This window comes from Amblyraja radiata, chromosome 27 (genome assembly GCF_010909765.2).
Source record: "Amblyraja radiata isolate CabotCenter1 chromosome 27, sAmbRad1.1.pri, whole genome shotgun sequence".
NCBI lineage: Eukaryota > Metazoa > Chordata > Chondrichthyes > Rajiformes > Rajidae > Amblyraja > Amblyraja radiata.
Genome location: NC_045982.1, coordinates 5438472 through 5465396, shown reverse-complemented (window position 1 = coordinate 5465396; position 26925 = coordinate 5438472). Strand labels below are relative to the sequence as shown.

Below are 26925 nucleotides of genomic sequence, written 5' to 3'. Positions count from 1 at the left end.
CGCCATTCACTGTGATCATGGCTGATCATCCCCAATCAGTACCCCCCGTTCCTGCCTTCTCCCCATATCCCCTGACTCCGCTATTTTTAAGAGCCCTATCTAACTCTCTCTTGAAAGCATCCAGAGAACCTGCCTCCACCGCCCTCTGAGGCAGAGAATTCCACAGACTCACCACTCTCTGTGAGAAAAAGTGTTTCCTCGTCTCCGTTCGAAATGGCTTACTCCTTATTCTTAAACTGTGTGGCCCCTGGTTCTGGACTCCCCCAACATCGGGAACATGTTTCCTGCCTCTTAACAATGTCATGTTTCAACGAGACAATACATGATTACAATCGAGCCGCCCACATTGTACAGATACATGATAAGGGAATAACGTTTGGTGCAAGGTCAAGCCAGCAAAGTCCGATCAAGGATAGTCCAAGGGGTCACCAGAGATAGACAGTAGTTCAGCACTGCCCTCCGTCCTTGGAGTGTAGGGGGCACCCGGAGAAAAACCCATGCAGGTCACGGGGAGAACGCACAAAGTCCGTATGTGTTGTACATCGTGGGGCTCTGTATCCACTCCCCTCCCCCAGCATTGCCATCAGGGTAATTAGAAGGGATGGGATGAAAACACATCCTATCAGTGTATGTGGGCTTACTTGACTGGAAATTTGAGTAACATTTGCAGGAGATTACAGGCAGGACCATCTGGCACGTTAATTCCTGACAGCGATGCCCCCTTTAATCTGGCGCAGCCTAATTTAATTGTATGATATAGTTCAAATATAAATTGCATACCGCAGTCATGATGTTGTCCCAGCCTGTATTTAACATGCAACTGGAGGGAACTTTGTTAATACTTTAGGAGTTTGAACTAAAATTCTCTGTACTCTATTCATTATAGTGTTTTTCTTCTGACTGATTTAAGAGAATGTGTGACTGGGAGGAATGTTACTGTGCTCCTAGGCTGTGGGAAAGAAAGGAACCCTGTTTTAATGTTTGAACATAAACATAATGAGATCACTGCAAGAGTGTTGGCTGCGCTGTTCAGCTGCGCCTTCTTGCCACACACTGGGTCAGGATACAATGTCAGCTCGTAAGCAATGATTCCTTAACCTTATTAGGTTGTTCGTTCACCTTCGATTTAGCTGCTGTAGCGAGCGAACGAACGTCGCGAAAAAAAAAATTGGTCCATAAAATGAGTTGATACTCATCGGAGAATACAACGGTGACACGCTGCTATTGATTTGGAGATCAGACCGGTTTGGAGAGGGCAGCTGGTATTTATTTCCAGGGGGCTAGAATACAAAAGCAGGGAAGTGATGCCGAGGCTCGATAAGGCGCAGGTCTAACCGCATGTGGAGTATCGTGAGCCGTTTTGGGTCCCATATCTGAAGGATGCACTGGCATTGGAGAGGGTCCAGAGGAGGTTTACGAGAATGATCCCGGGAGTGAGTGGGTTAATGCACAATGAGCGTTTGACGGCGCTGGGCCTGCACTCGCTGGAGTTTGGAAGGATGAGTGGGCACCTCATTGAAACTTACCGAATAGTGGCAGGCCTAGATAGAGTGGATGTGGAGAGGATGTTGCCACTGGTGGGAGAGTCTGGGACCAGAGGCCACAACCTCAGACCCCCCCCTAAATGTCCAGCAGCGGGAGGACCCAATACTGTGGCCCTCCCCCACAGGGCCTTGGCGTTGGCTGCACCAAGCTTCAGTGCGTCCCTCAGCACGTACTCCCGCAGGCTGGAGCGGGCAAGTCACAAACGTTCCCCGACGAACATCTCACTCTGCTGGGAGGTCAACAAGTAATGTTCTTGTCCAACTGTCCTAAGTATGACAGTGCAGGAGTCCTCGATCAGGACCTGGATCACATCTCTTCTTCTTCTTCTTCTTCTTCTTCTTCTTCTGTCGTATGTCTTTTAGACCTGCAGCTCCGTTGAGGCGAGCCAGGCCAACGTGTCATCGTCCAGGTCAATCAGACCTCGTTCACCATCCGGTGGACGGTGTTTGGGGCAACTGGTGACGATGTGCTCCACTGTCTGTGTTGGGTCCCCACACTCGCAGGAGGCGCGGCCAAGAGCCCCCACCTCTTCACCGCTACTCCATAGCGTCCGATGCCTGTCCTCAAGCGGTTGAGGGTTGTCTACTGCTTTCGGGGCAGGTCCTGGCCAGGGACGTCCATGGGGTCATCGATGTAATGGTGTAGCCTAGATGGTTCCGCTGACTTCCACTGGTCTCTCCATCTCGTCTTGACCCAGTCCGCCTTAGAAGCGTCAGCCGCTGTTGTGCGGAGCAGCTCTTGGGCATGACTTGAGGGATCACATCTCAAACCACCAGAATGGGATCATGTTCTTAGGAAGGGCCCCCGAGCTTTTGGTACTGGCTGCAGGAATAATGAAGTCAGTCACCTGTTTAAAAAAAAGTGATCAGATGGCTTCTTTATTGACAAGAATTGACTGCGAATCCCGTATCGAGCGGCTGCAGGCAGTCGTAAAGCAAGTCGAGAGCTCAGCAGAATCGTGTTGCTCAGTTCCACAGAGCATCTGGCATTTTATGGGTCTATTATGTGCAATTCCTCTGGAAAGTTGCCCAAATGCAGAGGAAGTTGCTGAAAACTCACCTGCTCCCGCATTTTACATTCGCTGAGCTAATTCAGCCTTCAACAGAGCTCAGTGGGTGTCATGAACAAAGATAGATCCATCTCTCTCCTGAGATAAGGCGAGAATGGAATACAAACAAGATGTGATCTGCCATCGCACTTCCCGTCGCTGAGAGGCCAAACTTTGGTCAGAGGATGACAAATAAGGCACATGGTGTTGGAGTTAGCTCAGCGGGTCAGGCAGCATCGATGGAGGACATGGATGGGCGACGTTTCGGGTCGGGACCCTTCTTCAGACTGATTGCAGGGGCTTCAGAAAGCCGGAAGAGAGGAGGGGCAGGACAAAGCATGGCAGGTAATCAGTGAACAGGTGAGTAGGATTTTTGAAAGTCAGCCAAAGGGCAGAGGTGAAAAAAAGGCATTAGACGATAGGATTGAAGATTTGCAAATTGTGAAGCTAGAGGAAGGAATGTAGGTGGAGGGGGTGGGGGAGTTCTCAAGGTCATAAGTTCATAAGGTACAGGAGACTGAGTTGGATGATCAGCCATGATCATATTGAATGGCGGTGCAAGCTCGAAGGGCCGAATGGCCTACTCCTGCACCTATTTTCTATGTTTCTATGTTGCGATAGGTGATAGGAACACAATTCAATCATTCCCCCCCCCTCACCTAAAACCTATGTCTTCTGGTTCTCGATTATCCTCCTCTGGGCTAAAGGCTCTGTGAATTTACCCAATCTATTCCTCTCGTGATTTTGTACACCTCTGTAAGATCACCTCACATCGTTTTGCACTCGAAGGAACAAAGTTGTAGCCTGCTCAACCTCACCCTATAGCTCAGGCCCTCGGGTCCTAGCGACATCGCCATAAATCTTCCCTGTACACCCTTTGCAGTTCCTGCCATAATGTAGAAACACGGGACTGCAGATGTTAGTTTTTGTAGATAAAAAACCTCGCAAAGTGCTGGAGTAACTCAACAGGTCAGGCAGCATCCCTGGAGAACATGGATGTGTGATGTTTTAGGTCGGGGCCCTTCTTCAGACTCAAGTCTATCTTGTTCTCCAGAGATGTTGCTTGACCCGCTGAGCTACTCCAGCACTTTGTGTCCTGTTTTGTTATAAAGCCATCGCTGGTTCTAAGTGGTGGAAATGGCTTCAGGTTCATGAATTAAGGCCATCGTTCAAAATTAAATCTCAGATTTAGTTGCACTTTTTGTTTCCTCTGTTCTGCTGCCAGAATTGTGTAAAATGAGCCGGTAGATTAATGTTGTGCTTTGAAGAGCTGAGTTGTTTCAACAATTAATTGGCATCCAGCCAAGGCCCTTGTTCTCACTCAATATGTCTTTCAGGGCTCCTGTCAGTCCTGCTGTAGAATTGGGAGAAGATTATGGTGGGTGTATGGAACGAACTGCCAGAGGAAGTAGTTGAGGCTTTAGAGATACAGCACGGAAACAGGCCCTTCGGCCCACCGCGTCCGTACCGACCAGTGATCCCAGTCATCATCCCGTACACTAGCACTAACCTACACACGAGGGACAATTTTTTTACAATTTTACTAAAGCCAATTAACGTACAAACCTGCACGTCTTTGGAGTGTGGGAGGAAACCAGAAGACCCAGAGAAACCCACGCGGTCACAGGGAGAACGTGCAAACTCCGGACAGACAGCACCCATAGTCAGGATCGAACCTGGGATGAGCTAGATGCTATTGGTCAGCATGGATGTGGTGGGCTGAAGGGCGCTTCCATGCTGTACATACGACTTACAATAGAAGTCCCACCACCAGCCTGTCGGGTAGTTAAGTGGAGACATGGATCACCCAAGCATTTTCCACGTTCCATGAATTATTCTTTTAAATTACTTATTTTATTATTGTAATTTTAAACGATTATGTTTTTAAGCGCTCACTTTGTGAAGCCATCAGATAGTTTCCACTAGTGGGGAGAGTCTAGGACCAGAGGGCACAGCAGCCGAATAAAAGGACGTACCTTCAGAAAAGAGATGAGGAGGAATTTCTTTAGTCAGAGGGTGGTGAATCTGTGGAGTTCATTGTCACAGGCGGCTGTGGAGGCCACGTCAATGAGTATTTTGGAGGTGGAGATTGACTGATTTCTGATTAGTACGGGTGTCGGGGGATAATGGGAGAAGGCAGGAGAATGGGGTTGAGAGGGAAAGATAGATCAGTCATGATTGAATGCAGAGAGTTGACGGACTGAATGACCTACTTCTGCTGCTTTGATTTATGACCATATGAGCTTATGAGCATGGTGCATGCAGGAAAAACACAGATGCAGCCGAACAGGCAAAAGTTGTGGCCAAGTTGAACTCTGCTGGAAAAGACCACATCTGACAGGAGTCACTGACACTGGACAGTGTATTACAACCTAATCTCCTTTCTAAAAAAAAATTATTTCCTGTCGTATTGCAAGGCGACCAGGTGCAGTTTATTAAAGCAGCCGGAAATGGGTTTATCACTGAAGAAAATAACTATTTTTTCATTACCCTGTCAATCCGTCAACTAGTTGTAAATTAACCTAGTTGTGAATGAGTGAAAAATGATTTTTCAAAAGAGCGGAAGCATTTTACCAAAATACTAACGAGGGGTACAATAAACAGGGGGATAAGGCCCTCCAGCCCTTCATACCTGTTCCCTCATTTATTAAGATCTGATCTTTAGTTTAGTTTCAAGATTCAGTGTGGAAACGGGCCCTTCGGCCCACCGAGTCCATGCCGACCTGTGATCTCCAGACACTGGCATTATCTTGCACATATACTAGCGACAATTTACAATTTGTACCGAAGCCAATTAACCCACAAACCTGTACGCCTTTGCAGTGTGGGAGGAAACCGGTGCACCTGGAGGAAACCCTCACGGTCATAGGGACAACATGCAAACGTGCAAACTCCACACAGATGGCATTCGAGATCAGGATCAGGATGAAACCCAGTTCTCTGGCGCTGCGAGGCAGCAGTTCTACCAGCTGTGCCTGTGTGAAGCCTGATTACCTCAAACTTAAAATTAATTAAATTTAATGAACTAAATTTAAATGAATTAAAAATTAAAAAACTTAAGTTTGATTACTATCAGCCAGAGAGTCCTGTGGGACTAAAGATTTAAAACTAATCTTCGTCTGGGCTTTGAGGAGTCATCAGGTTAAAGGAGTCTTGCCGAACAGTTCATGCTTGCACGCATCCATTCGTTTGGGCCCATCCACTTACAAACTAATGTGTGAAGAGAGACAAGTGATAATATTAATGCCTCGGTCTGCATTTAGCGATCTTGAATGCTTTGCACAAAATAGCCTATTTATATATTTCCACCGCTGGTGAAATTTCTATCTGCTTTTAAATAACTCCAGTAAGTTTTGGTTTTGTTGTGGTCTAGCCCCGCAGTTTAGCTCCTTCATATTTGAACCTTGTGTTTGAAGCAGTGGGAATATATCGCAAAAATGGGAAAGAAATGTGCGGGAGGAGATTTATCCTTGATCACTCGTGCTAGTTCAGTTTAGATCAGTTCAATTTAGTTTAGTTTATTGTCACGTCTACTGAAGTCGAGTGAAAAGCTTTTTTGTTGTGTGCTGTCCCTCCAGTGAAAAGACTATACATGATTACAATCAATCCATCCACAGTGTACAGATACAGGATAAAGGGAAGGACATTCAGTGCAAGATAGTCTCTGCCTCAGAGGGCGGTGGAGGCAGGTTCTCTGGAAGCTTTCAAGAGAGAGCTAGATAGTGCTCTTAAAAATAGCGGAGTCAGGGGATATGGGGAGAAGGCAGGAACGGGGGGGTACTGATTGGGGATGATCAGCCATGATCACATTGAATGGCGGTGCTGGCTCGATGGGCCAAATGGCCTACTCCTGCACCTATTGTCTATTGTCTATTGTCTAAAGTCCAATCAAAGATAGTCCGAGGGTCTCCAATGAAATAGATGGGAGGTCAGGACCGCTCTCTAGTTGTTGATAGGATGGTTCAGTTGCCTGATCACAGCTGGGAAGAAGCTGAGGGGGGGGGGGGGGTGTTTTCACACTTCTGTACCTCTTGCCTGATGGGAGAGGGGGGAAGATGATGAGACTGGTCATTGATTATGCTGCTGGCCTCGCTGAGGCAGAATGAAGTGTAGATGGAGTCCATGGAAGGGAGGTGTGCAGGAAGGGACTGTAGATGCTGGTTTACCCCCGAAGATAGACACATAACGCTGGAGTAACTCAGCGGGACAGGCAGCAGCTCTGGAGAGAAGGAATGGGGGACATTTCAGATTGTGACCCTTCTTCAGACTGAGAGTCAGGGGTGAGGAAAATTAGAGATATGGAAGGGTAAGGAGTGAACCAACAGATCATAGCAGATGATGAACAAAGAAATGTAGGTTGAGGGGAAGAAGGGAAGTTGTTATTTCATAGCTTCCAAAATTATTTACATTGAATCAGTTCTTAGAAGGGTTTCGGCCCGAAACGTTGCCTATTTACTTCGCTCCATAGATGCTGCTGCACCTGCTGAGTTTCTCCAGCACTTTTGTCTAGCTTTGATTTTCCAGCATCTGCAGTTCCTTCTTAAACACTTTCCCAGTCTTTCCTGCCTATAGAGTTGTACTACGTTTACTTGGGTCATCAAATGGAGCCAAATAAAGACTAACCTTAAATGCCTCTTGTCTCTTTCATTGCAGATGTATCGCACATCCAGGCAAACCCAGGACCTTGCAACACTAACAGACATGGAAGGGTCAGGGTCGGATGATGAAGATGAAGGATTGTACTCTGGTTCTGGAGGTTCAGGATGTAAGTAGCAACTGCCGACCGTGTGTCTCGTAACGAACCTGTATGATGTTGGTCTCCATTTATAACGAGCAACAGCTAGAATTGCTCTGACATGTTGCGGGTCATCAACTCTCCAATCCCATTGATTGTAAAAGGCTTTTCACCGATGGTGTGTCGTTTACCATTGAAACTTCTGCTTTAGTTTAGTTAAGGGGTACAGTGCGGAAACCGATCAAGTCCGCGCCGCCCAGCGGGCCCCGTACATTAACGCTATCCTACACCCACTAGGGACAATTTTCTTACATTTACTCTAAGACAATGAACCTACAAGCCTGTACGTATTTGGACTGCGGGAGGGAACCGAAGATCTCGGAGAAAACCCACTCAGGTCACGGGGAGAACGTACAAACTCCGTACAGACAGCGCCCGTAGTCAGGATCGAACGCGGGTCTCTGGCGCTGTAAGGTAGCAGCTCTACCGCTGCGCCACCACTAACCCAGACCCCAGTGATGCCGTACTTTAGAGTTTGGAGATCCAGCATTTAAACTGCCCCTTCGGTCCACCGAGTCCGTGCCGACCAGCGATCATCCTACACGTATCCTACACACTAGGGACAATTTTTGCTATTTCTTCGAAGCCAATGAACCTGCAACTCTGTACGTCTTTGGAGCGTGAATGTATAATGGTACAGGCAATGAAGCAGGAATTTGCAATCACGTTTAGCACCAGCAATCACAGATTAATTTCTCCCTCTTTTGAGCGCCTCGTTAATCCCTGTGCAGTTTTCATCGTTAACTCTTCCGTCGTTTACACGAATGACATGAGAAAAAATGCAGAACGCTGTAGGAAGGATTCCCAACCCAACCTTTCAGATTGGGTTGGGAACCATTCAGGTTGGCAACCATTCAGATTGGAGCGAGATGAAGACAACCATTGATTTTGAGAGACCCACAGAACTGCTGCTGCTAGTCTTGCGTTGGCTCTGAGACCCGGAACGCTGCAGGCGCTGGTTTACAAAGGAATACACAAAGTGCTGGAGTAACTCAGTGGGCCAGCCAGCATCTGTGGAGAAGAGGTTCCATGTTCTCGGATCGGGACCCTTCTTCAGACTGAAACCAGTGCTGGCAATCCAGTGCGGTACCCAGGCCAGTGCTAAACAGTGAGAGCAGACATTTTTTGGACGAGGTGCAGGTTATGAGGAAGGGAGGCAGTTGTTGGCTGATGACAAGTTAATAGACTATTAGAGAGCGGCACGGTGGCGCAGCTGGTAGAGCTGCTGCCTCACAGTGCCAGAGACCCCCGGTTCGATACCGACCTCGGGTGCTGTCTGTGTGGGATTTTGCACATTTTTCCTCCTGTTTCCTACAGGCGCTCCGGTTTCCCCAAAGGCGTGGATTCCAGGTTAATTGGCCTCTGCGAAATTGCCCCTAATGTGTTGAGAACAGACGAGAAACTGGGATAACATAGAGATAGTTTCAACGGGGGATCGGTGGTCACTCAGTGGGCCGAAGGGCCTGTTTCCACGCAGTAACTAGAAACTAAAAGTGAACTGAACAGCAGACCGTCCTGTGAAGTCTATTTCTGAGCAGCTGTTCTGACATCTATGCAGAAAATGCCACTCAATCTCATCTTCTTTTATACCTATTTAACAGGAGGAGCAGATTGCACAGAAGTAGCAATGTCTCTCTAATGAGGTCCCAGTCTGCCCGTTGCAATCTGTAATGTGCTTCACCTGACATTTTGATTTTTTTTCCACACTTTGCTGTTTTTACATTGGAACAGGAGGAGGCCATACAGTGTCTTGGCTGAGTTCCACTGTTCAGCAGAATTGTAGTTGACAAGTTCATGAGTATATAAGTGACAGGAGCAGAATTAGGCCATTCGGCCCATCAAGTCTACTCTGCCATTCAATCATGGCTGATCTATCTCTCCCTCCCAACCCCATTCTCCTGCCTTCTCCCCGTAACCTCTGACACCCGTCCTAATCAAGAATCTATCTATCTCTGCCTTAAATATATAATAATAATAATAATGGATGGGATTTATATAGCGCCTTTCTAATACTCAAGGCACTTTACATCGCATTATTCATTCACTCCTCAGTCACACTCGGTGGTGGTAAGCTACTTCTGTAGCCACAGCTGCCCTGGGGCAGACTGACGGAAGCGTGGCTGCCAATCTGCGCCTACGGCCCCTCCGACCACCACCAATCACTCACACACATTCACACACATTCACACACAGGCAAAGGTGGGTGAAGTGTCTTGCCCAAGGACACAACGACAGTATGCACTCCAAGCGGGATTCGAACTGGCTACCTTCCGGTTGCCAGCCGAACACTTAGCCCATTGTGCCATCTGTCGTCCTGACAAAGTCGCACTGACTTTGCCTCCACAGCCTTCTGTGGCAAAGAATTCCACAGATTCACCACCCTCCAAATCTCCTGATCACTGCCTTTGACCAAAGTTCTAAAAACTGACTCCCAAACTTAATAATGTGCAGGAAGGAACTGCAGATGCTGGTTATTACCGAAGATAGACAAAAAATGCTGGAGTAACTCAGCGGGACAGGCAGCATCTCTGGAGAAAAGGAATAGGCGACGTTTCGGGTCGAGACCCTTCAGACTGAGAGTCATGGGAGAGGGAAACTAGAGGTATGAAAGGGTACTGAACAAATCAGGGCCGGCACCGATGAGTCTGGAAAGGTGGAGCCCACAATGGTCCATTGTTGGCTGTGGAAGAGGTGATAACGAAGGGATACAAACAGTGAAACTAGCAGGATGATTGGGGTGGGTGAGGGACGGAGAGAGAGGGGAGTTTCGTTTATTGTCACGTGTACCGAGGTACAGTGAAAAGCTATTGTTGCGTGCTAACCAGTCAGGGGTCTGAGGAAAGGTGTCTTCACACCCCTTCTTCAGTAGAAGGGTTCCGATCCGAAACGTCCCCTATTCCTTTTCTCCAGAGATGCTGCCTGACCCACTGGGTTACTCCAGCTATTAGGGGTCAGACAGTACATGTTTACAAGATGGGAGAGAGGAGAGGCAGGCAATATTTGAAGGGGAAGAGGGGAATTCATTATATAACACATCTAACATCGCCCATACTATGACAGCTAGGCACCTGTCAAAGCAAAGCCACTGTTCGGTCTGAATGTCTGATTTTATTTCAATTTTTAGGCCTATTTTAGATATAGTAATTTTAACTTTTAAAGCTATATGTATTTATTCTGTTTTTATTAACCGCGCTGATGGGAACTGATTGAGAAACATTTTTTTCGTTTCACCTGTGTATGTAAGTACTCAGTTAAAATTACATTAAAGTCAATACTGAATACTGAACTGAATATTGGCCTGCTTGACCTATTCCCATGGGCGACACGGTGATGCAGATGGTAGAGTTGCTGCCTCACGTGCGCCAGAGACCTGGGTTCGATCCCAAACTCGGGTGTGGAGTTTGCATGTTCTCCCTGTGACTGCGTGGGTTTCCTCTGGGCACTCCAGTTTCCTCCCACATCCCAAAGACGCGTGTGTTTGTAGGATAATTGGCCTCTGTGAAATTGACCCGAGTTAGTAAGGAGTGGAGGTAAAAGTAGGATAACTAGAAATAGAACTAGTGCAATCGTTGATTGGTGATCTGTGTGGACTTGGTTGGCTGAAGGGCCGAATGGCAATATCATGGTCCTGGGACAGGTTTACCCATTGGCAATGTCCTTCCTTACCCATTGAGGGTACGATGGTTTAGTATTAGAAACATCGAGCTAGCACCGCCATTCAATATGATCATGGCTGATCATCCAAATTCAGTACCCCGTTCCTGCTTTCTTCCCATATCCCTTGATTCTGTTAGCCCTATGAGCTATATCTAACTCTCTCTTGAATACATCCAGTGAATTGGCCTCCACTGCCTTGTGTGGCAGAGAATTCCACAGATTCACAACTCTCTGGGTGAAAAGGTTCTTCCTCATTTCAGTCCTAACTGGCCTACCTCTTCTTCTTAAACTGTGACCCCTGGTTCTGGACTCCCCCAACATTTTTCCTGCACCTAGCCTGTCCAATCCCTTAAGAATTTGATATGTTTCTATAAGATCCCCTCTCATAGAAACATAGAAACAAAGAAGATAGGTTCTAGAAGAGGAGTAGGCCATTCGGCCCTTCGAGCCTGCACCGCCATTCAATATGATCATGGCTGATCATCCAACTCAGTATCCTGTACCTGCCTTCTCTCCATACCCCCTGATCCCTTTAGCCACAAGGGCCACATCTAACTCCCTCTTAAATATAGCCAATGAACTGGCCTCAACTACCTTCTGTGGCAGAGAATTCCACAGATTCACCATTCTCTGTGTGAAAAATGTTTTTCTCATCTCGGTCCTAAACGACTTCCCTCTTATCCTTAAACTGTGACCCCTAGTTCTGGACTTCCCCAACATCGGGAACAATCTTCCTGCATCTAGCCTGTCCAACCCCTTAAGAATTTTGTAAGTTTCATCTCGGTCCTAAAAGATTTCCCCCTTATCCTTAACCTTTTAAATTCCAGTGAATACAAGCCCAGTCGATCCATTCTTGCCTGATTTACCTCAGTATTTCCGTTCTTTTTCAGACTTTGATTACGACACGGAGCTACGATTTACCACTGGTCTGTCCCAGGCGGTTACAACCACACCGTCCGCGTCTGCCTTCAGCTCCATCCAGCCCTTTGCCTTCACTTTCAGGAGCTCCACCCTGGCAGGTGGCAGTGGTGCACGGGCACCTCCACCCACCTCCGCCACCCTCACCACCCAGAGGGCAGTGACGTCCGCTCCCGCCCCCGCCACCATGCCAGCCACCACCGCCACCACCGCCCCCGCCGCCACCACTACCACCACCGCCACCACCACCACCCGCCGGCCCACCACCCACCGGCCCACCAGGGTCAGCACCACAGCAGCCACCACCTCCACGGCCACCACCGCCGCCATCGTGCCGGACACCCGCGGCGGCGGCGGCTACACCGTGGCCGTCGTGCCTCTCGCCACCACCGGCGTGGCGGCCACCACCAAGCAGAGCGCCGTCACCAGGCCGGGACCCGTGGCCCGGCCCGTCTCCACACCAGACCCACGGGCACATCGGCCAACACTGGAGACGTTCACGGCGGGCACCAGCAAAACCATCCTGTCCATTCCTCTCATCACAGAGGTGAGTCTTCCCAACACTTCAGGCGCAGCGGTAGAGAGAGTTGCTGCCTCACAGCGCCTGAGACCACGGGCTCGATCCTGACCTCTGGTGCTTGTCTGTACCGAGTTTGTGCGTTCTCCCCGTGACCGCGTGGATTTCCTCCGGGTGCTCCCGTTTTCTCCCACACTCCAAAGAGGCGCAGGTTTGTAGGTTAATTGGCTTCGGTAAAATTACAACTTGTTCCTAGTGTGAGTAGCAGAGTGTTAGTGTACGGGGTGATCACTGGTCCATCTGGGCTAGGGAGGTCAAGGAGCCTCTTTTCACTCTATGTATCTCTAAAGTCTAAACCAGACTCAAGACAACGCAACAAAAACACACATAGATTATCCATGATTTACATGCTAGTCAGCAAAAAAAATCAAGGACTTAGTGCAAAAATCACAATTGGAAAAAGTCCATGGTAGTGCAAGAGGTGGCCTGTGGTGTTCAGTTGTCTCCTAATCTGAGGAAAGACATTCTTGCCATAGAGGGAGTACAGAGAAGGTTCACCAGACTGATTCCTGGGATGTCAGGACTTTCATATGAAGAAAGACTAAATAGACTCGGCTTGTACTCGCTAGAATTTAGAAGATTGAGGGGGGATCTTATGGAAACTTACAAAATTCTTAAGGGGTTGGACAGGCTAGACGCAGGAAGATTGTTCCCGATGTTGGGGAAGTCTAGAACTAGGGGTCACAGTTTAAGGATAAGAGGGAAGTCGTTTAGGACCGAGATGAGAAAATCATTTTTTACACAGAGAGTGGTGAACCTGTGGAATTCTCTGCCACAGAAGGTAGTTGAGGCCAGTTCATTGGCTGGATTTAAGAGGGAGTTAGATGTGGCCCTTGTGGCTAAAGGGATCAGGGGGTATGGAGAGAAGGCAGGGATGGGATACTGAGTTGGATGATCAGCCATGATCATATCGAATGGCGGTGCAGGCTCGAAGGGCCGAATGGCCTACTCCTGCATATATTTTCTATGTTTCTATGTTGCGGATAGATTAAAGTTGTGCAGTATGGTTCAAGAAATAGATGGTTGTTGGGAGGCAGCTATTCCTGAACTTGGTGACTTCACATGGTTTATTTTTTAGTTAATTAAAAACTAAAGTTCTTCTTCTCTGCGATTGCACCACTGGCTTTTAGTGCAGATTATTGGATCCAAAGTGGTGTAAAATAATCATTGCTGGGGTGTACTTGCGTCAAAACATGTCTGTCTAATAAGTAGCTAAAGAGGAAATGAGAGAGAGAATGATTTACAAAGCTTCAGAGAAATAACAGGAGGAATGTAAGGGTTGCTCTGCTGTAAGCTGGCATGGGCCCAATGGCCCCTTTGAGTTTAGTTTAGTTTACAGCGCAGAAACAAGCCCTTCGGCCCACGGAGTCCGTGCCGACCAGCGATCCCCGCACATTAACACTATCCTAAACACAAGGGACAATGTACAGCTTTACCAAGCCAATTAGCCTACAAACCCGTACGTCTTTGGAGTGTGGGAGGAAACCAGAGCTCCCAGAGAAAACCCACGCAGGTCACGGGGAGAAGGTACAAACTCTGTACAGACAGCACCCATAGTCAGGATGGAATCCTGGTCATTGGCCTGTCGTTGCTGTAATAAGTAGGTTTCTGTAAAATAACTGGAGTCAATTGTATTTCTGTGTTTAAATCGTTTAACAGCTCCCTGTGCGCTGAAGCAAGTGCCTGGGGCAAGAGTGTAGATGTGCATGGCTAACGTTCCAGCATATCTGGATACAGAAATGTTCATATTTTTGAGGGATGCCTTCAACATTTGCCTGCGTTTGATTTGCAGCATGTGCGATGGTGAATTTACTGCTTTAATGCTTGTTGAAACGCGCCTAATCCTGGGATTAATAGGGGCATATAGCAAAAACTCCCTGGCAGTGTAGTCCTGGTGAATGGGGGCATCGTTCCAACTCTGTCTCAGGAGCTCATGACTGACTATTATCACAATGAGACAGACTTTGTATTACATGCTCATGTACACTGGGTGTTAGTCCCCTGTGCCTTCCCTTTAATCCTTTTAAAATGCACCCAAAAAGTGTTAAAGAAAGAACTGCAGATCTTGGAAAAATCGAAGGTAGACAAAAATGCTGGAGAAACTCAGCGGGCGAGGCAGCATCTATGGAGCGAAGGAATAGGTGACGTTTCGGGTCGAGACCCTTGAACCTTTTTCCCACGATAGACCTGTCAAAGGTCTAACCAACCTGATCTCCTGGTGGCCCAGCACTTCAACTCCCCCTCCCATTCCAAATCCGACCTTTCTGTCCTGGGCCTCCTCCATGGCCAGAGTGAGTCCCACCGTAAATTGGAGGAGCAGCACCTCATATTTCGCTTGGGTAGTTTAGAAACATAGAAACATAGAAATTAGGTGCAGGAGTAGGCCATTCGGCCCTTCGAGCCTGCACCGCCATTCAATATGATCATGGCTGATCATCCAACTCAGTATCCCGTACCTGCCTTCTCTCCATACCCTCTGATCCCCTTAGCCACAAGGGCCACATCTAACTCCCTCTTAAATATAGCCAATGAACTGGCCTCGACTACCCTCTGTGGCAGGGAGTTCCAGAGATTCACCTCTCTCTGTGTGAAAAAAGTTCTTCTCATCTCGGTTTTAAAGGATTTCCCCCTTATCCTTAAGCTGTGACCCCTTGTCCTGGACTTCCCCAACATCGGGAGCAATCTTCCTGCATCTAGCCTGTCCAACCCCTTAAGAATTTTGTAAGTTTCTATAAGATCCCCTCTCAATCTCCTAAATTCTAGAGAGTATAAACCAAGTCTATCCAGTCTTTCTTCATAAGACAGTCCTGACATCCCAGGAATCAGTCTGGTGAACCTTCTCTGCACTCCCTCTATGGCAATAATGTCCTTCCTCAGATTTGGAGACCAAAACTGTACGCAATACTCCAGGTGTGGTCTCACCAAGTCCCTGTACAACTGCAGTAGAACCTCCCTGCTCCTATACTCAAATCCTTTTGCTATGAAAGCTAACATACCATTCGCTTTCTTCACTGCCTGCTGCACCTGCATGCCTACTTTCAATGACTGGTGTACCATGACACCCAGGTCTCGCTGCATCTCCCCTTTTCCTAGTCGGCCACCATTTAGATAATAGTCTGCTTTCCTGTTTTTGCCACCAAAATGGATAACCTCACATTTATCCACATTATACTGCATCTGCCAAACATTTGCCCACTCACCCAGCCTATCCAAGTCACCTTGCAGTCTCCTAGCATCCTCCTCACAGCTAACACTGCCCCCCAGCTTCGTGTCATCCGCAAACTTGGAGATATTGCCTTCAATTCCCTCATCCAGATCATTAATATATATTGTAAATAGCTGGGGTCCCAGCACTGAGCCTTGCGGTACCCCACTAGTCACTGCCTGCCATTGTGAAAAGGACCCGTTTACTCCTACTCTTTGCTTCCTGTTTGCCAGCCAGTTCTCTATCCACATCAATACTGAACCCCCAATGCCGTGTGCTTTAAGTTTGTAAACTAATCTCTTATGTGGGACCTTGTCGAAAGCCTTCTGGAAGTCCAGATACACCACATCCACTGGTTCTCCCCTATCCACGCTACTAGTTACATCCTCGAAAAATTCAATAAGATTCGTCAGACATGATTTACCTTTTGTAAATCCATGCTGACTTTGTCCAATGATTTCACCACTTTCCAAATGTGCTGCTATCCCATCTTTAATAACTGACTCTAGCAGTTTCCCCACTACCGATGTTAGACTAACTGGTCTGTAATTCCCCGTTTTCTCTCTCCCTCCCTTCTTAAAAAGTGGGGTTACGTTTGCTACCCGCCAATCCTCAGGAACTACTCCAGAATCTAAAGAGTTTTGAAAGATTATTACTAATGCATCCACTATTTCTGGAGCTACTTCCTTAAGTACTCTGGGATGTAGCCTATCTGGCCCTGGGGATTTATCGGTCTTTAATCCATTTAATTTACCCAACACCACTTCCCGGCTAACCTGGATTTCACTCAATTCCTCCAACTCCTTTGACCCGCGGTCCCCTGCTATTTCCGGCAGATTATTTATGTCTTCCTTAGTGAAGACAGAACCAAAGTAGTTATTCAATTGGTCCGCCATATCCTTGTTCCCCATGATCAACTCACCCGTTTCTGACTGCAAGGGACCTACATTTGTTTTCTTTTCACATATCTATAAAAACTTTTGCAGTCAGTTTTTATGTTCCCTGCCAGTTTTCTTTCATAATCTATTTTTCCTTTCCTAATTAAGCCCTTTGTCCTCCTCTGCTGGTCTCTGAATTTCTCCCAGTCCTCCGGTATGCTGCTTTTTCTGGCTAATTTGTACGCATCATCCTTCGCTTTGATACTATCCCTGATTTCCCTTGTTATCCACGGATGCACTACCTTCCCTGATTTATTCTTTTGCCAAACTGGGATGAACAATTTTTGTAGTTCATCCATGCAGTCTTTAAATGTCTTCCATTGCATATCCACCGTCAACCCTTTTAGAATTAATTGCCAGTCAATCTTGGCCAATTCACGTCTCATACCCTCAAAGTTACCTTTCTTTAAGTTCAGAACCATTGTTTCTGAATTAACAATGTCACTCTCCATCCTAATGAAGAACTCAACCATATTATGGTCACTCTTGCCCAAGGGGGCACGTACAACAAGACTGCTAACTAACCCTTCCTCATTACTCAATACCCAGTCTAAAATAGCCTGCTCTCTCGTTGGTTCCTCTACATGTTGATTTAGATAACTATCCCGCATACATTCCAAAAAATCCTCTTCCTCAGCACCCCCGCCAATTTGATTCACCCAATCTATATGTAGATTGAAGTCACCCTTTATAACGGTTTTGCCTTTGTCGCACGCATTTCTAATTTCCTGTTTGATACCATCTCCAACTTCACTACTACTGTTAGGTGGCCTGTACACAACACCCACCAGCGTTTTCTGCCCCTTAGTGTTTCGCAGCTCTACCCATACCGATTCCACATCCTGCAAACTAATGTCCTTCCTTTCCATTGCATTAATCTCCTCTCTAATCAGCAACGCTACCCCACCTCCTTTTCCTTTCTCTCTATCCCTCCTGAATATTGAATATCCCTGGATGTTCAGCTCCCAGCCTTGGTCACCCTGGAGCCATGTCTCCGTGATCCCAACTATATCATAGTCATTAATAGCTATCTGCACATTCAACTCATCCACCTTATTACGAATGCTCCTTGCATTGAGACACAAAGCCTTCAGGCTTGTTTTTACAACACTCTTACCCCTTATACAATTTTGTTGAAAAGTGGCCCTTTTTGATTTTTGCCCTGGATTTTCCGGCCTGCCACTTTTACTTTTCACCTTGCTACCTATTGCTTCTACCCTCATTTTACACCCCTCTGTCTCTACGCTCACACATTTAAGAAACCCTTTCCCTTTAACTCCATCCTCCACTAGCCCATTCGACACCCCACCCCCCTTATTCAGTTTAAAACCACCCGTGTAGCAGTGGCAAACCTGCCTGCCAGAATGCTGGTCCCACACCTGTTAAGATGCAATCCGTCCCTTTTGTACAGTTCCCCCTTACCCCAAAACAGATCCCAGTGATCTAAGAATCTAAATCCCTGCCCCGTGCACCAGTTCCTCAGCCACACGTTCAGGTCCCGTATCTCCCTGTTCCTGCTCTCGCCAGCACGAGGAACTGGAAGCAAACCGGAGATAACAACCCTGGAGGTCCTGCTTTACACCCCAGCGGTATGAACATTGACTTCTCCAATTTCAGGTAGTCCTTGCTTTCTCCCTCCTTCCACTCCCCTTCCCAGCTCTTCCACAGCCTACTGTTTCCGCCTCTTCCTTGCTTCTTCCCGCCTCCCCCCCCACATCAGTCTGAAGAAGGGTCTCAACCCAAAACGTCACCCATTCCTTCGCTCCATAGATGCTGCTTCACCCGCTGAGTTTCTCCAGCATTTATGTCTACCCAAAAAGTGTTAGGAAGGAACTGCAGATGCTGGCTTGCACTGAAGATAAACAGATAAAGACAAAATGCTGGAGCAACTCAACAGGACGGGCAGCATCTCTGGAGAGAAGCAATGGGCGACGTTTCGGGTCAAGGCCCTTCTCTCGACCCAAAACGCCACCCATTCCTTCACTCCAGAGATGCTGCCCGTCCCGCTGAGTTACTCCAGCATTTTGTGTCTAAACGTGTGAGTTTGGTGGGACAACCTCAAGGTGATCTGCACCCTGTCATTCCATCACAGCCAAAACATTCATGAAGGAGATGTGCAGTCATTCTCATCAATGGCCATTTAAGCTCTGTGGGTAGAGTTTAGTTAAGCTTAGATTAGAAATACAGCGTGCAAACAGGCCCTTCGGCCCACCATGCCCATGCTGTCCATTGATCACCCGCACACCAGTTTTATGTTATATTATCCCAGTTTCACATCCTCTGCACTTGGGACAATTTGATAAAAGTCACATCAAGGGTGCTTACAAAGTCACAAAGTGTCTAGAGGTGCGTAGGTTCTCACACTTCTGTGCCTTTTGCCCGATGGGAGAGACAATAAACAATAGACAATAGGTGCAGGAGTAGGCCATTCGGCCCTTCATGCCAGCACCGCCATTCACTCTGATCATGGCTGTTCATCCCCAATCAGGGGAGGAGAGGTCGTGGCCAGGGTGCGACTGGTCCTTGGTTATGCTGCTGGCCTTGCCGAGGCAGCGGGTTCCCCTGGTATTTCCATTGCGTGTTTTGATTTCATAAGCTCATAAATCATAGGAGCAGAATTAGGGCCATTCGGTCCATCGAGTGGGCTTGACGGGATTTGGGAGTGAGATCTTCTCTTGATGTCTAAATGTCTTTCTTTCCAACCCCGCGACGCGCAGAAAGCGAGCTCCGGTGATCGGGCGGTCGGCGTGACCATCAACAACGAGGTGGAGGCTCCCGCGGCTGGGTCGCCGAGCGGAGACTTTGAGCTGACGGAGGAAGGCGAGGTGGTGAACTCAGACGCGAACAACGAAGTGCTTGTTGCCGTCACACAATCAAACGTCCGGGACACTGGGAAGATCGGTCTGCCTGACGTTATAGACAATGCAATAGACTCTGGCAGCTCTTCATCAGCCGCTCAACTCCCCCAGAAGAACATATTGGAGAGGAAAGAGGTGTTAGTAGGTAAGGCAGTTTCTAAAATTCATCTTTGTCACGGTTTGCATTAAAAAAAGTAAGTAAGTAAGTAAGTTTATTGGCCAAGTATTCACATACAAGGAATTTGCCTTGGTGCTCCACCCACAAGTAACAACATGACATACAGTGACAGTTACGAATGACTCAGAAAACACTAAACATTAATAATAATAATAATAATAATAATAATACACTTTATTACAGACTCAAGGTCCAGACAAGGGGCAACATTACATAAAAAATGCATTGCATATCAAATATCATAAATATATATAAAATCTTGGTTTATCACATAAAAACATCATAATTTATATATTTTTTAAACACAATACTTAAGTTAAAAATCCAGATTAAAAGATGATCAATGTCCTACAACGAGACAACGATACCAGTGTCTCCACAGCTGGGATTCGTAGCGTGTAGTGCTAACCCTTATGTTTGTCATGGCCACAATAAGCACATTTTTAGAGTCATTTATCCTGCAAATGAATTTATACATGTGGTGTCTTAGGATAGCTTCTAAAGTACTGACTCCTGCAGCCACAAACATATTACTGGCACTACACCATCTAGGTTGCCTTAGCAGTGTTCTCATGGCATAGTTATATGCCACCTTTAGTCTCTGCATACTTGTCTTTAAATAGTTCGACCACAGGTGCGCAGTGTAGAGTGGTGTGCAGTATGCTCTAAATAGCGACATCTTCACCACGTCTGCACACGCAACAAATTTACGCAAGAGGATATTCGCCTGTACATACAGCATGCGTCGTTGCCTATAAATATCCTCATCATCTGTCATTTGTTCTGTAATAATATGCCCTAGATATTTTATCTTATTACAGACACTAAGATTATTGTCAGACAATTTAAAATCAGGATATTTTAGGCATTTATCCTCTTTGGTTCTACAGATCATAACAGCACTCTTACTAGCATTATATTTAATGTCATGTTCCACACCATACACGGAACATATAGTAAGGAGCTGCTGGAGACCAGCACTAGATGGACTAAAGACCACAAGATCATCTGCATACATAATATGGTTCACTAAAATATTACCAATCATGCACCCAGTGTCACAGGCTTTCAATTGTTTAGACAGATCATCAATATAGAAATTAATAAGGACTGGGGACAAAATTCCCCCTTGTCTAACACCATTGCTAACCCCAAATGGGGCTGAGACCCTATTGCCCCATTTTATTTGCATAGTCTGGTGGGCATACCAGTAGGCCAGAATTCTAACAATGTATTCAGGCACCCCTCTTTGACTCATTTTACCAAACAGCTTTCTGTGATTAAAATGATCAAAGGCTTTGGAAGCATCAATAAAGCACATAAGGATTGAAGAGTTTTTGCCTCTATATTTGTTTACAATCTCCTTTAGGGCATATATGCATAAGTCAGTGCCATGTTTAGCTTTAAAGCCAAACTGGTTATCTGTGGAGTTAACAAACTCATTTATTCTATCCAACTGAACTCTTTCTAAAACGTTTGACAATATGCTGGCTAAAGCTCTTCAATCCTTATGTGCTTTATTGATGCGTCCAAAGCCTTTGACCATGTTAATCACAGAAAGCTGTTTTCTGTGATTTAATAAAACATTAATGATAAAACACCATTGATCAAGCATGTGAACCAACAAAATACCAGATAAAAGGGAGGCTACAGATTTTTGGCTGTTGAGTAGAGCAACTACTCGTGGATAAAAACTATTTTTATGTCTGGCTGTGGCAGCTTTGACAGTCCGGAGTCGCCTTCCAGAGGGAAGTGATTCAAAGAGTTTGTGGCCAGGGTGAGAGGGGTCAGAGATGATATTGCCCGCTTGCTTCCTGGCCCTTGTAGTGTACAGTTCATCAATGGAGGGAAGGTTGCAGCCAATAATCTTCTCTGCTGATAGGCACATAGTGTTGGAGTAACTCAGCGGGTCAGGCAGCATCTCTGGAGAAAATGGGCAGGTGACGTTTCGGGTCAGGACCCTTCTTCAGACTGATCGTAGCGGGGAGGAGCTGGAAGCAAAACAAGACCCAGGACAATTCTTGGGCTAGCCACAGATGACATCAGGCAGGTGGTTCCAATCAGTCGATTGTTGGCCTGGGATGGTGTTTGGAGAGGAAGGGTCCACCCAAAACACCGATAAAACCAACTAAGTTTCAGGTCGAGACCATTCTTCAGACTGATTCGACCGTTTATACATCGATGTAGTCTCCCTATAAACTCCATCAACGTTGGCTATGTGTGGTGAATCAAGGATGTGAATGATCGGGCCAGAATCGCTTTGCAAGCCACAAGGTAACAAGAGTTGGCCTAACTAAGGCTTTATACAGCTGCAACATGACCTCCAAATATTATATTCAATGCACCAACTGATGAAGGCAAGTATGTCGTCTGCCTTAGAACAGGCACGGCACGGTGGCGCAGCGGTAGAGTTGCTGCCTTACAGCGCTTGCAGCGCCGGAGACCCGGGTTCGATCCTGACTACGGGTGTTGCCTGAACGGAGCTTATACGTTCTCCCCATGACCTGCGTGGGTTTTCTTCAAGATCTTCGGTTTCCTCCCACACTCCAAAGACGCAGAGGTTTGTAGGTTAATTGGCTTGGTGTAAATGTAAATTGTCCCTAGTGTGTTAGTGTAAGGTAGTGTTAATGTGCGGGGATCGCTGGTTGGCGAGGAGCCGGTGGGCTGAAGGGCCTGTTTTCTAAACTAAACTAAGACTAAACATAGAATATTACAGCACGAGTAGGCCTTTAGGCCTACACAAGAGTAGGCCGCATGGCCAAACATGATGCCAAATGCCTAACTGCTCTTGAGGAGTCGAAACTTGATGTCAGGGGTGTGATCTTCTTCTTGCGAATGAAACATAAACCAAAGGAATAGTTAGATCTTAAGCCGGGTGTTGAGCAGCCAGGTTGTTGTCTCTCCGCCAATGTCTGCCAGGTCCTGAGCTCCATTTGGTGGTGCACAAAAATGCTGGAGAAACTCAGCGGGTGCAGCAGCATCTATGGAGCGAAGGAAATAGGCAACGTTTCGGGCCGAAACCCCAAAGGGGTTTCGGCCCGAAACGTTACCTATTTCCTTCCTGAAGGAAAGGAAATCCACAGGCTGGGCTGTGGCGGGTAAGGTTGATCATGGTCTTAATTGCTCGCTCGCTGCTGGTGCTACTAACACTTGAACTCTTCTTCCTCCCGCTCAGCGGTCATCGTTGGGGGAGTGGTCGGAGCCCTGTTCGCTGCCTTCCTGGTCATGCTGCTGATCTACCGGATGAAGAAAAAGGACGAAGGGAGCTACACGTTGGAAGAGCCAAAGCAGGCGAGCATAGCTTACCAAAAACCTGACAAGCAGGAGGAGTTCTACGCGTAGACCCTTCCAGAGTTGCCTCGTAACTGTTCGGACTGTAAACAGATCATTCCCTTTTCAAGCAAATTACGTAAAGGAAGGGGAACCGCGCCAGATGTCTCCTGATTGAGCAGAGTCCTGCAAGCGAGCGAGTAGCAGAGTCGTGTTTTAATGCTGGTCTTTTTTTCCACTGGTGTTGTCCAATTTACTGTCACTGTCCCAACCAAGACTTCCAAAGGGGGGGGGGGGGGCGGGTGGGGGGGAGGGGGGAAGGGGGGGGGGGGGGTCCGTACTAGATAAACAAAAAGCACAGTAACTGCTTACGGAGAGCTGCAACACCACAATAGAGTTACGGGCTGGGGCAGAACATTGTGGCTGAGAGATGCTGAAAGGTTTGCATATCAAAGGAAAATAGGATTTTTTAAGACGTGTTGCTCACCCAGACTGCTACATACTTTTATTTAATGTCAGTAGTTGAATTGTTTCCAAGGCTACTTCCCTCCAAAACCTCTTGTGAGCCACAACTTGCTACTGTGTTTATCTTATTCTCTATTCTTCAATGCATATATTAAAGGAACACATTCCTGTTTGACTGCCCAGTACAAATAGACAATCAATAACTGATGTCCATGGAGTTGCTGAAATTGTTTAAGATGGTAATGAAGAAGTATTAAAGTCTGATGAACGACTTGAAAGTGACAAAACATATCCTTAAGTTAATGTTGCTACATTTTTGAATAATATATGTTTGTGTCAAATTGAATAAAAAATGGATTTGTTTTAAAAGAGGTGTCCCTCCCTGTGCTTCAGATGGGGATGAGGAGGCTTGGACGTGATCTGTTGAACCGACATCTATGAGAAAAAACAAAATCTTCCCCTTCAAATTAGGCTTGCATCGAGAGCACTCTCAGTAAGTTTCAATAGACAATAGACAATAGGTGCAGGAGTAGGCCATTCGGCCCTTCAAGCCAGCACCGGCATTCAATGTGATCATGGCTGATCATCCCCAATCAGTACCCCGTTCCTGCCTTCTCCCCATATCCCCTGACTCCGCTATCTTTAAGAGCCCTATCTAGCTCTCTCTTGAAAGCATCCAGAGAACCTGCCTCCACCGCCCTCTGAGGCAGAGAATTCCACAGACTCACCACTCTCTGTGAGAAAAAATGTTTCCTCGTCTCCGTTCTAAATGGCTTACTCCTTATATTCGTAAACTGTGACCCCCCTGGTTCTGGTCTCCCCCAACATCGGGAACATGTTTCCCAACCACTTGGTGGAATAAATCCGGCTGAAAGGAGGGAGGTCCTGGGAATAGATGGGATGAATGGAGGTGGCCAATCCCCCCTGTCACACCCTACAACTAATGCCTTCAAACACCAACAACAGGCTTCTGTGCAGGAAGGAATTGCAGATGCTGGTTGAAACCGAAGATAGACACAAAATGCTGGAGTAGCTCAGCGGGTCAGGCAGCATCTCTGGAGAAAAGGAATGGGTGACGTTTCGGGTCGAGACCCTTCTTCTGACGCAAGTGTGTTCTTCTGTTTTAGCTTCTTCTCCCCATCCTTTCTCTTGTTTTCTTTTCTCTTACTTTTTTTTAAACTTAAATATGTATATAGAAAATTATCCTGACCATGTGGCCAAGGATCAGACATGGTATTTACATCTGCAAATATCAACAGAACGGGAAAAAAATCTCCTCCCAGTTAGAACCTGCCCGAGATGTCATCTAGTGAGTAGGATAATAGTGAGAAATATAGTTGCATTCTGAACAAATGTGATGTACACATTGTTTGTGGTACTTTAAATAAGCCTGACTGATTCAGACATTCCATTCAGGTTAAATTTAAATTATGAATTAATCCATCGAGAATACAATTCAACAGAATCGAGCAACCAAGTTAGGATGAAAGGCATCTTCTTCTTCTTGCGTATGGTGTGCACAGCCTAAAGTTGTAGGACAACTTGTACTATTTGATCTTATTTGATTGTGCAAGCCAGGTTGATTGCATTCGTCGAAACAGGGCGGACTACGTGAAGGTTGCAATCTCCCACCCCAAGGATGAATGGCACGGTATCCACAGAGCCTAACGACCCCGCTTGGCCCAACTAGTCCGTGCCAGTCTTTAGATGTAAATGTAATTGGGCAATCTTCACTTGTGATGGATCATCTTACTTCTGCCTCTAGTGCTGATGCCCAGGCCTTGGTTGGTACCATTCTCACATCTAAGCCACAAGATGTCACTTTGAATAGATGAAGTATGCAAACCTTCAGTGCAGTACTGAGGGTATGTATGGTGCATGTCAGAGTGTTGCCTGTGAGATCGAACCACACTGATATTTAAAAAAACCCCGTGGTACCTTTAGCTTAGTTTAGTTTAGAGATACAGCACAAAAACATGCCCTTTGGCCCACCGCATCCGCACCGACCAGCGATCCCCGCACACTAACACTATACTACACACACTAGGGGCAATTTACATTTAAACCAAACCAATTAACCTACAAACCTCTTTGGAGTGTGGGAGGAAACCGGAGCTCCTGGAGTAAACCCACACAGGTCACGGGGAGAAGGTACAAACTCCGTACAGGCAAGCACCCATAGTCAGGATCGAACCCGGGTCTCTAGCTCTACTGCTAAGCCACCGTACCTTGTTTCAAAGAAAAACAAAGATGTTTATCCCAGCCAATATTTATACCTCAATCAGCATCACTTAAACAGATGTGGCTGGAATTTCAATCCTGATCAGTCGTGGTAAATCTATCATGTGGTGGAAACTGTGTTCTGTAGTTGCATTGAAGTCAGTTTCTGGGTTGATTACAGTGTGTTAGTACTATGTGGCATGACCAATCAAGGCTGAATTTCTTGGCAATCGTCTAGTCGTGAGTGTTTAATGACGTGTGTCCTGAAATGGAACAATGAAATTCTTACTTGCCGCACAATATATAGGCCCAAAAAACGTTACCCATTCCTCCTCACCAGAGATGCTGCCTGTCTCTCTGAGTTACTCCAGCATTGTGTGTCTATCTTCTATGTAAACGTAGCACTGTACTCATAGAGTCATAGGTAGACAAAAGTGCTGGAGAAACTCAGCGGGTGAGGCAGCATCTATGGAGCGAAGGAATAGGTGACGTTTCGGGCCGAGACCCTTCTTCAGAAGTCTCGACCCGAAATGTCACCTATTCCTTCGCTCCATAGATGCTGCCTCACCCACTGAGTTTCTCCAGCATTTTTGTCTACCTTCGATTTTTCCAGCATCTGCAGTTCTTTCTTAAACATCATGGAGTCATAGGGTCATACAGTGTGGAAACAGGCCCTTTGACCCAACTTGCCCACACCGACCAACCAGTCCCATCTACACTAGTCCCACCTGCCAGCATTTGATCCATATCCCTCAAAACTTGTCCTATCCATGGAATAGTCAATAAACTCTATAAAGAACAACAAAAATAACTTCAATATATAAAAACAGACAAACAATACAGTGCAAATCCACGAAGGGTGCCCCTAAGTCCCTCATGCAATCAAGATAGTGCGGGGCTTAGCTGAAGTTTGTAGTGATGGTTGTTTGGGCAATCGCTGCTCCTCAACCTGGACATTATAGTTTTCAGGCTTCTATATCTTCTTCACGAGAGCAGGAGTGAAATGAGAGTGTGGCCAAGGTGGTCGGTAATACCCGCCCTTTATTACTTTGGTGATTGGGGAAACGACGTTTGCAAATTGTCAGCATCATTTCCTACATTAAAACTTCAATAAGCACTTCACTGATAAAAAAAGTAGCCTACAAACTAATGTCCAGAGATTATGAAAGGTGATATGTGATTGCAATATTTTTTTTGTCACTTTTCAAGTTTCAAGATTGTCTTGAACAGAGACCAAGTTCTTGTTTCAAC

At 46.6% G+C, this 26925-nt stretch overlaps 1 protein-coding gene across 1 annotated transcript in view; it reads left to right on the top strand.

Moving 5' to 3' along the window:
• Nucleotides 1-23823, top strand: part of sdc3 (syndecan 3) — a 148494-nt gene extending 124671 nt beyond the window's left edge. Inside the window, exons 2-5 of the mRNA XM_033044979.1 lie at nucleotides 7247-7358; nucleotides 11936-12510; nucleotides 19401-19686; nucleotides 22895-23823. Coding sequence (XP_032900870.1) covers nucleotides 7247-7358; nucleotides 11936-12510; nucleotides 19401-19686; nucleotides 22895-23061 — 1140 coding nt within the window. The 3' untranslated portion in view covers nucleotides 23062-23823. The remainder of the gene's footprint in view (nucleotides 1-7246; nucleotides 7359-11935; nucleotides 12511-19400; nucleotides 19687-22894) is intronic.
• The last annotated feature ends 3102 nt before the right edge of the window (nucleotides 23824-26925 follow it).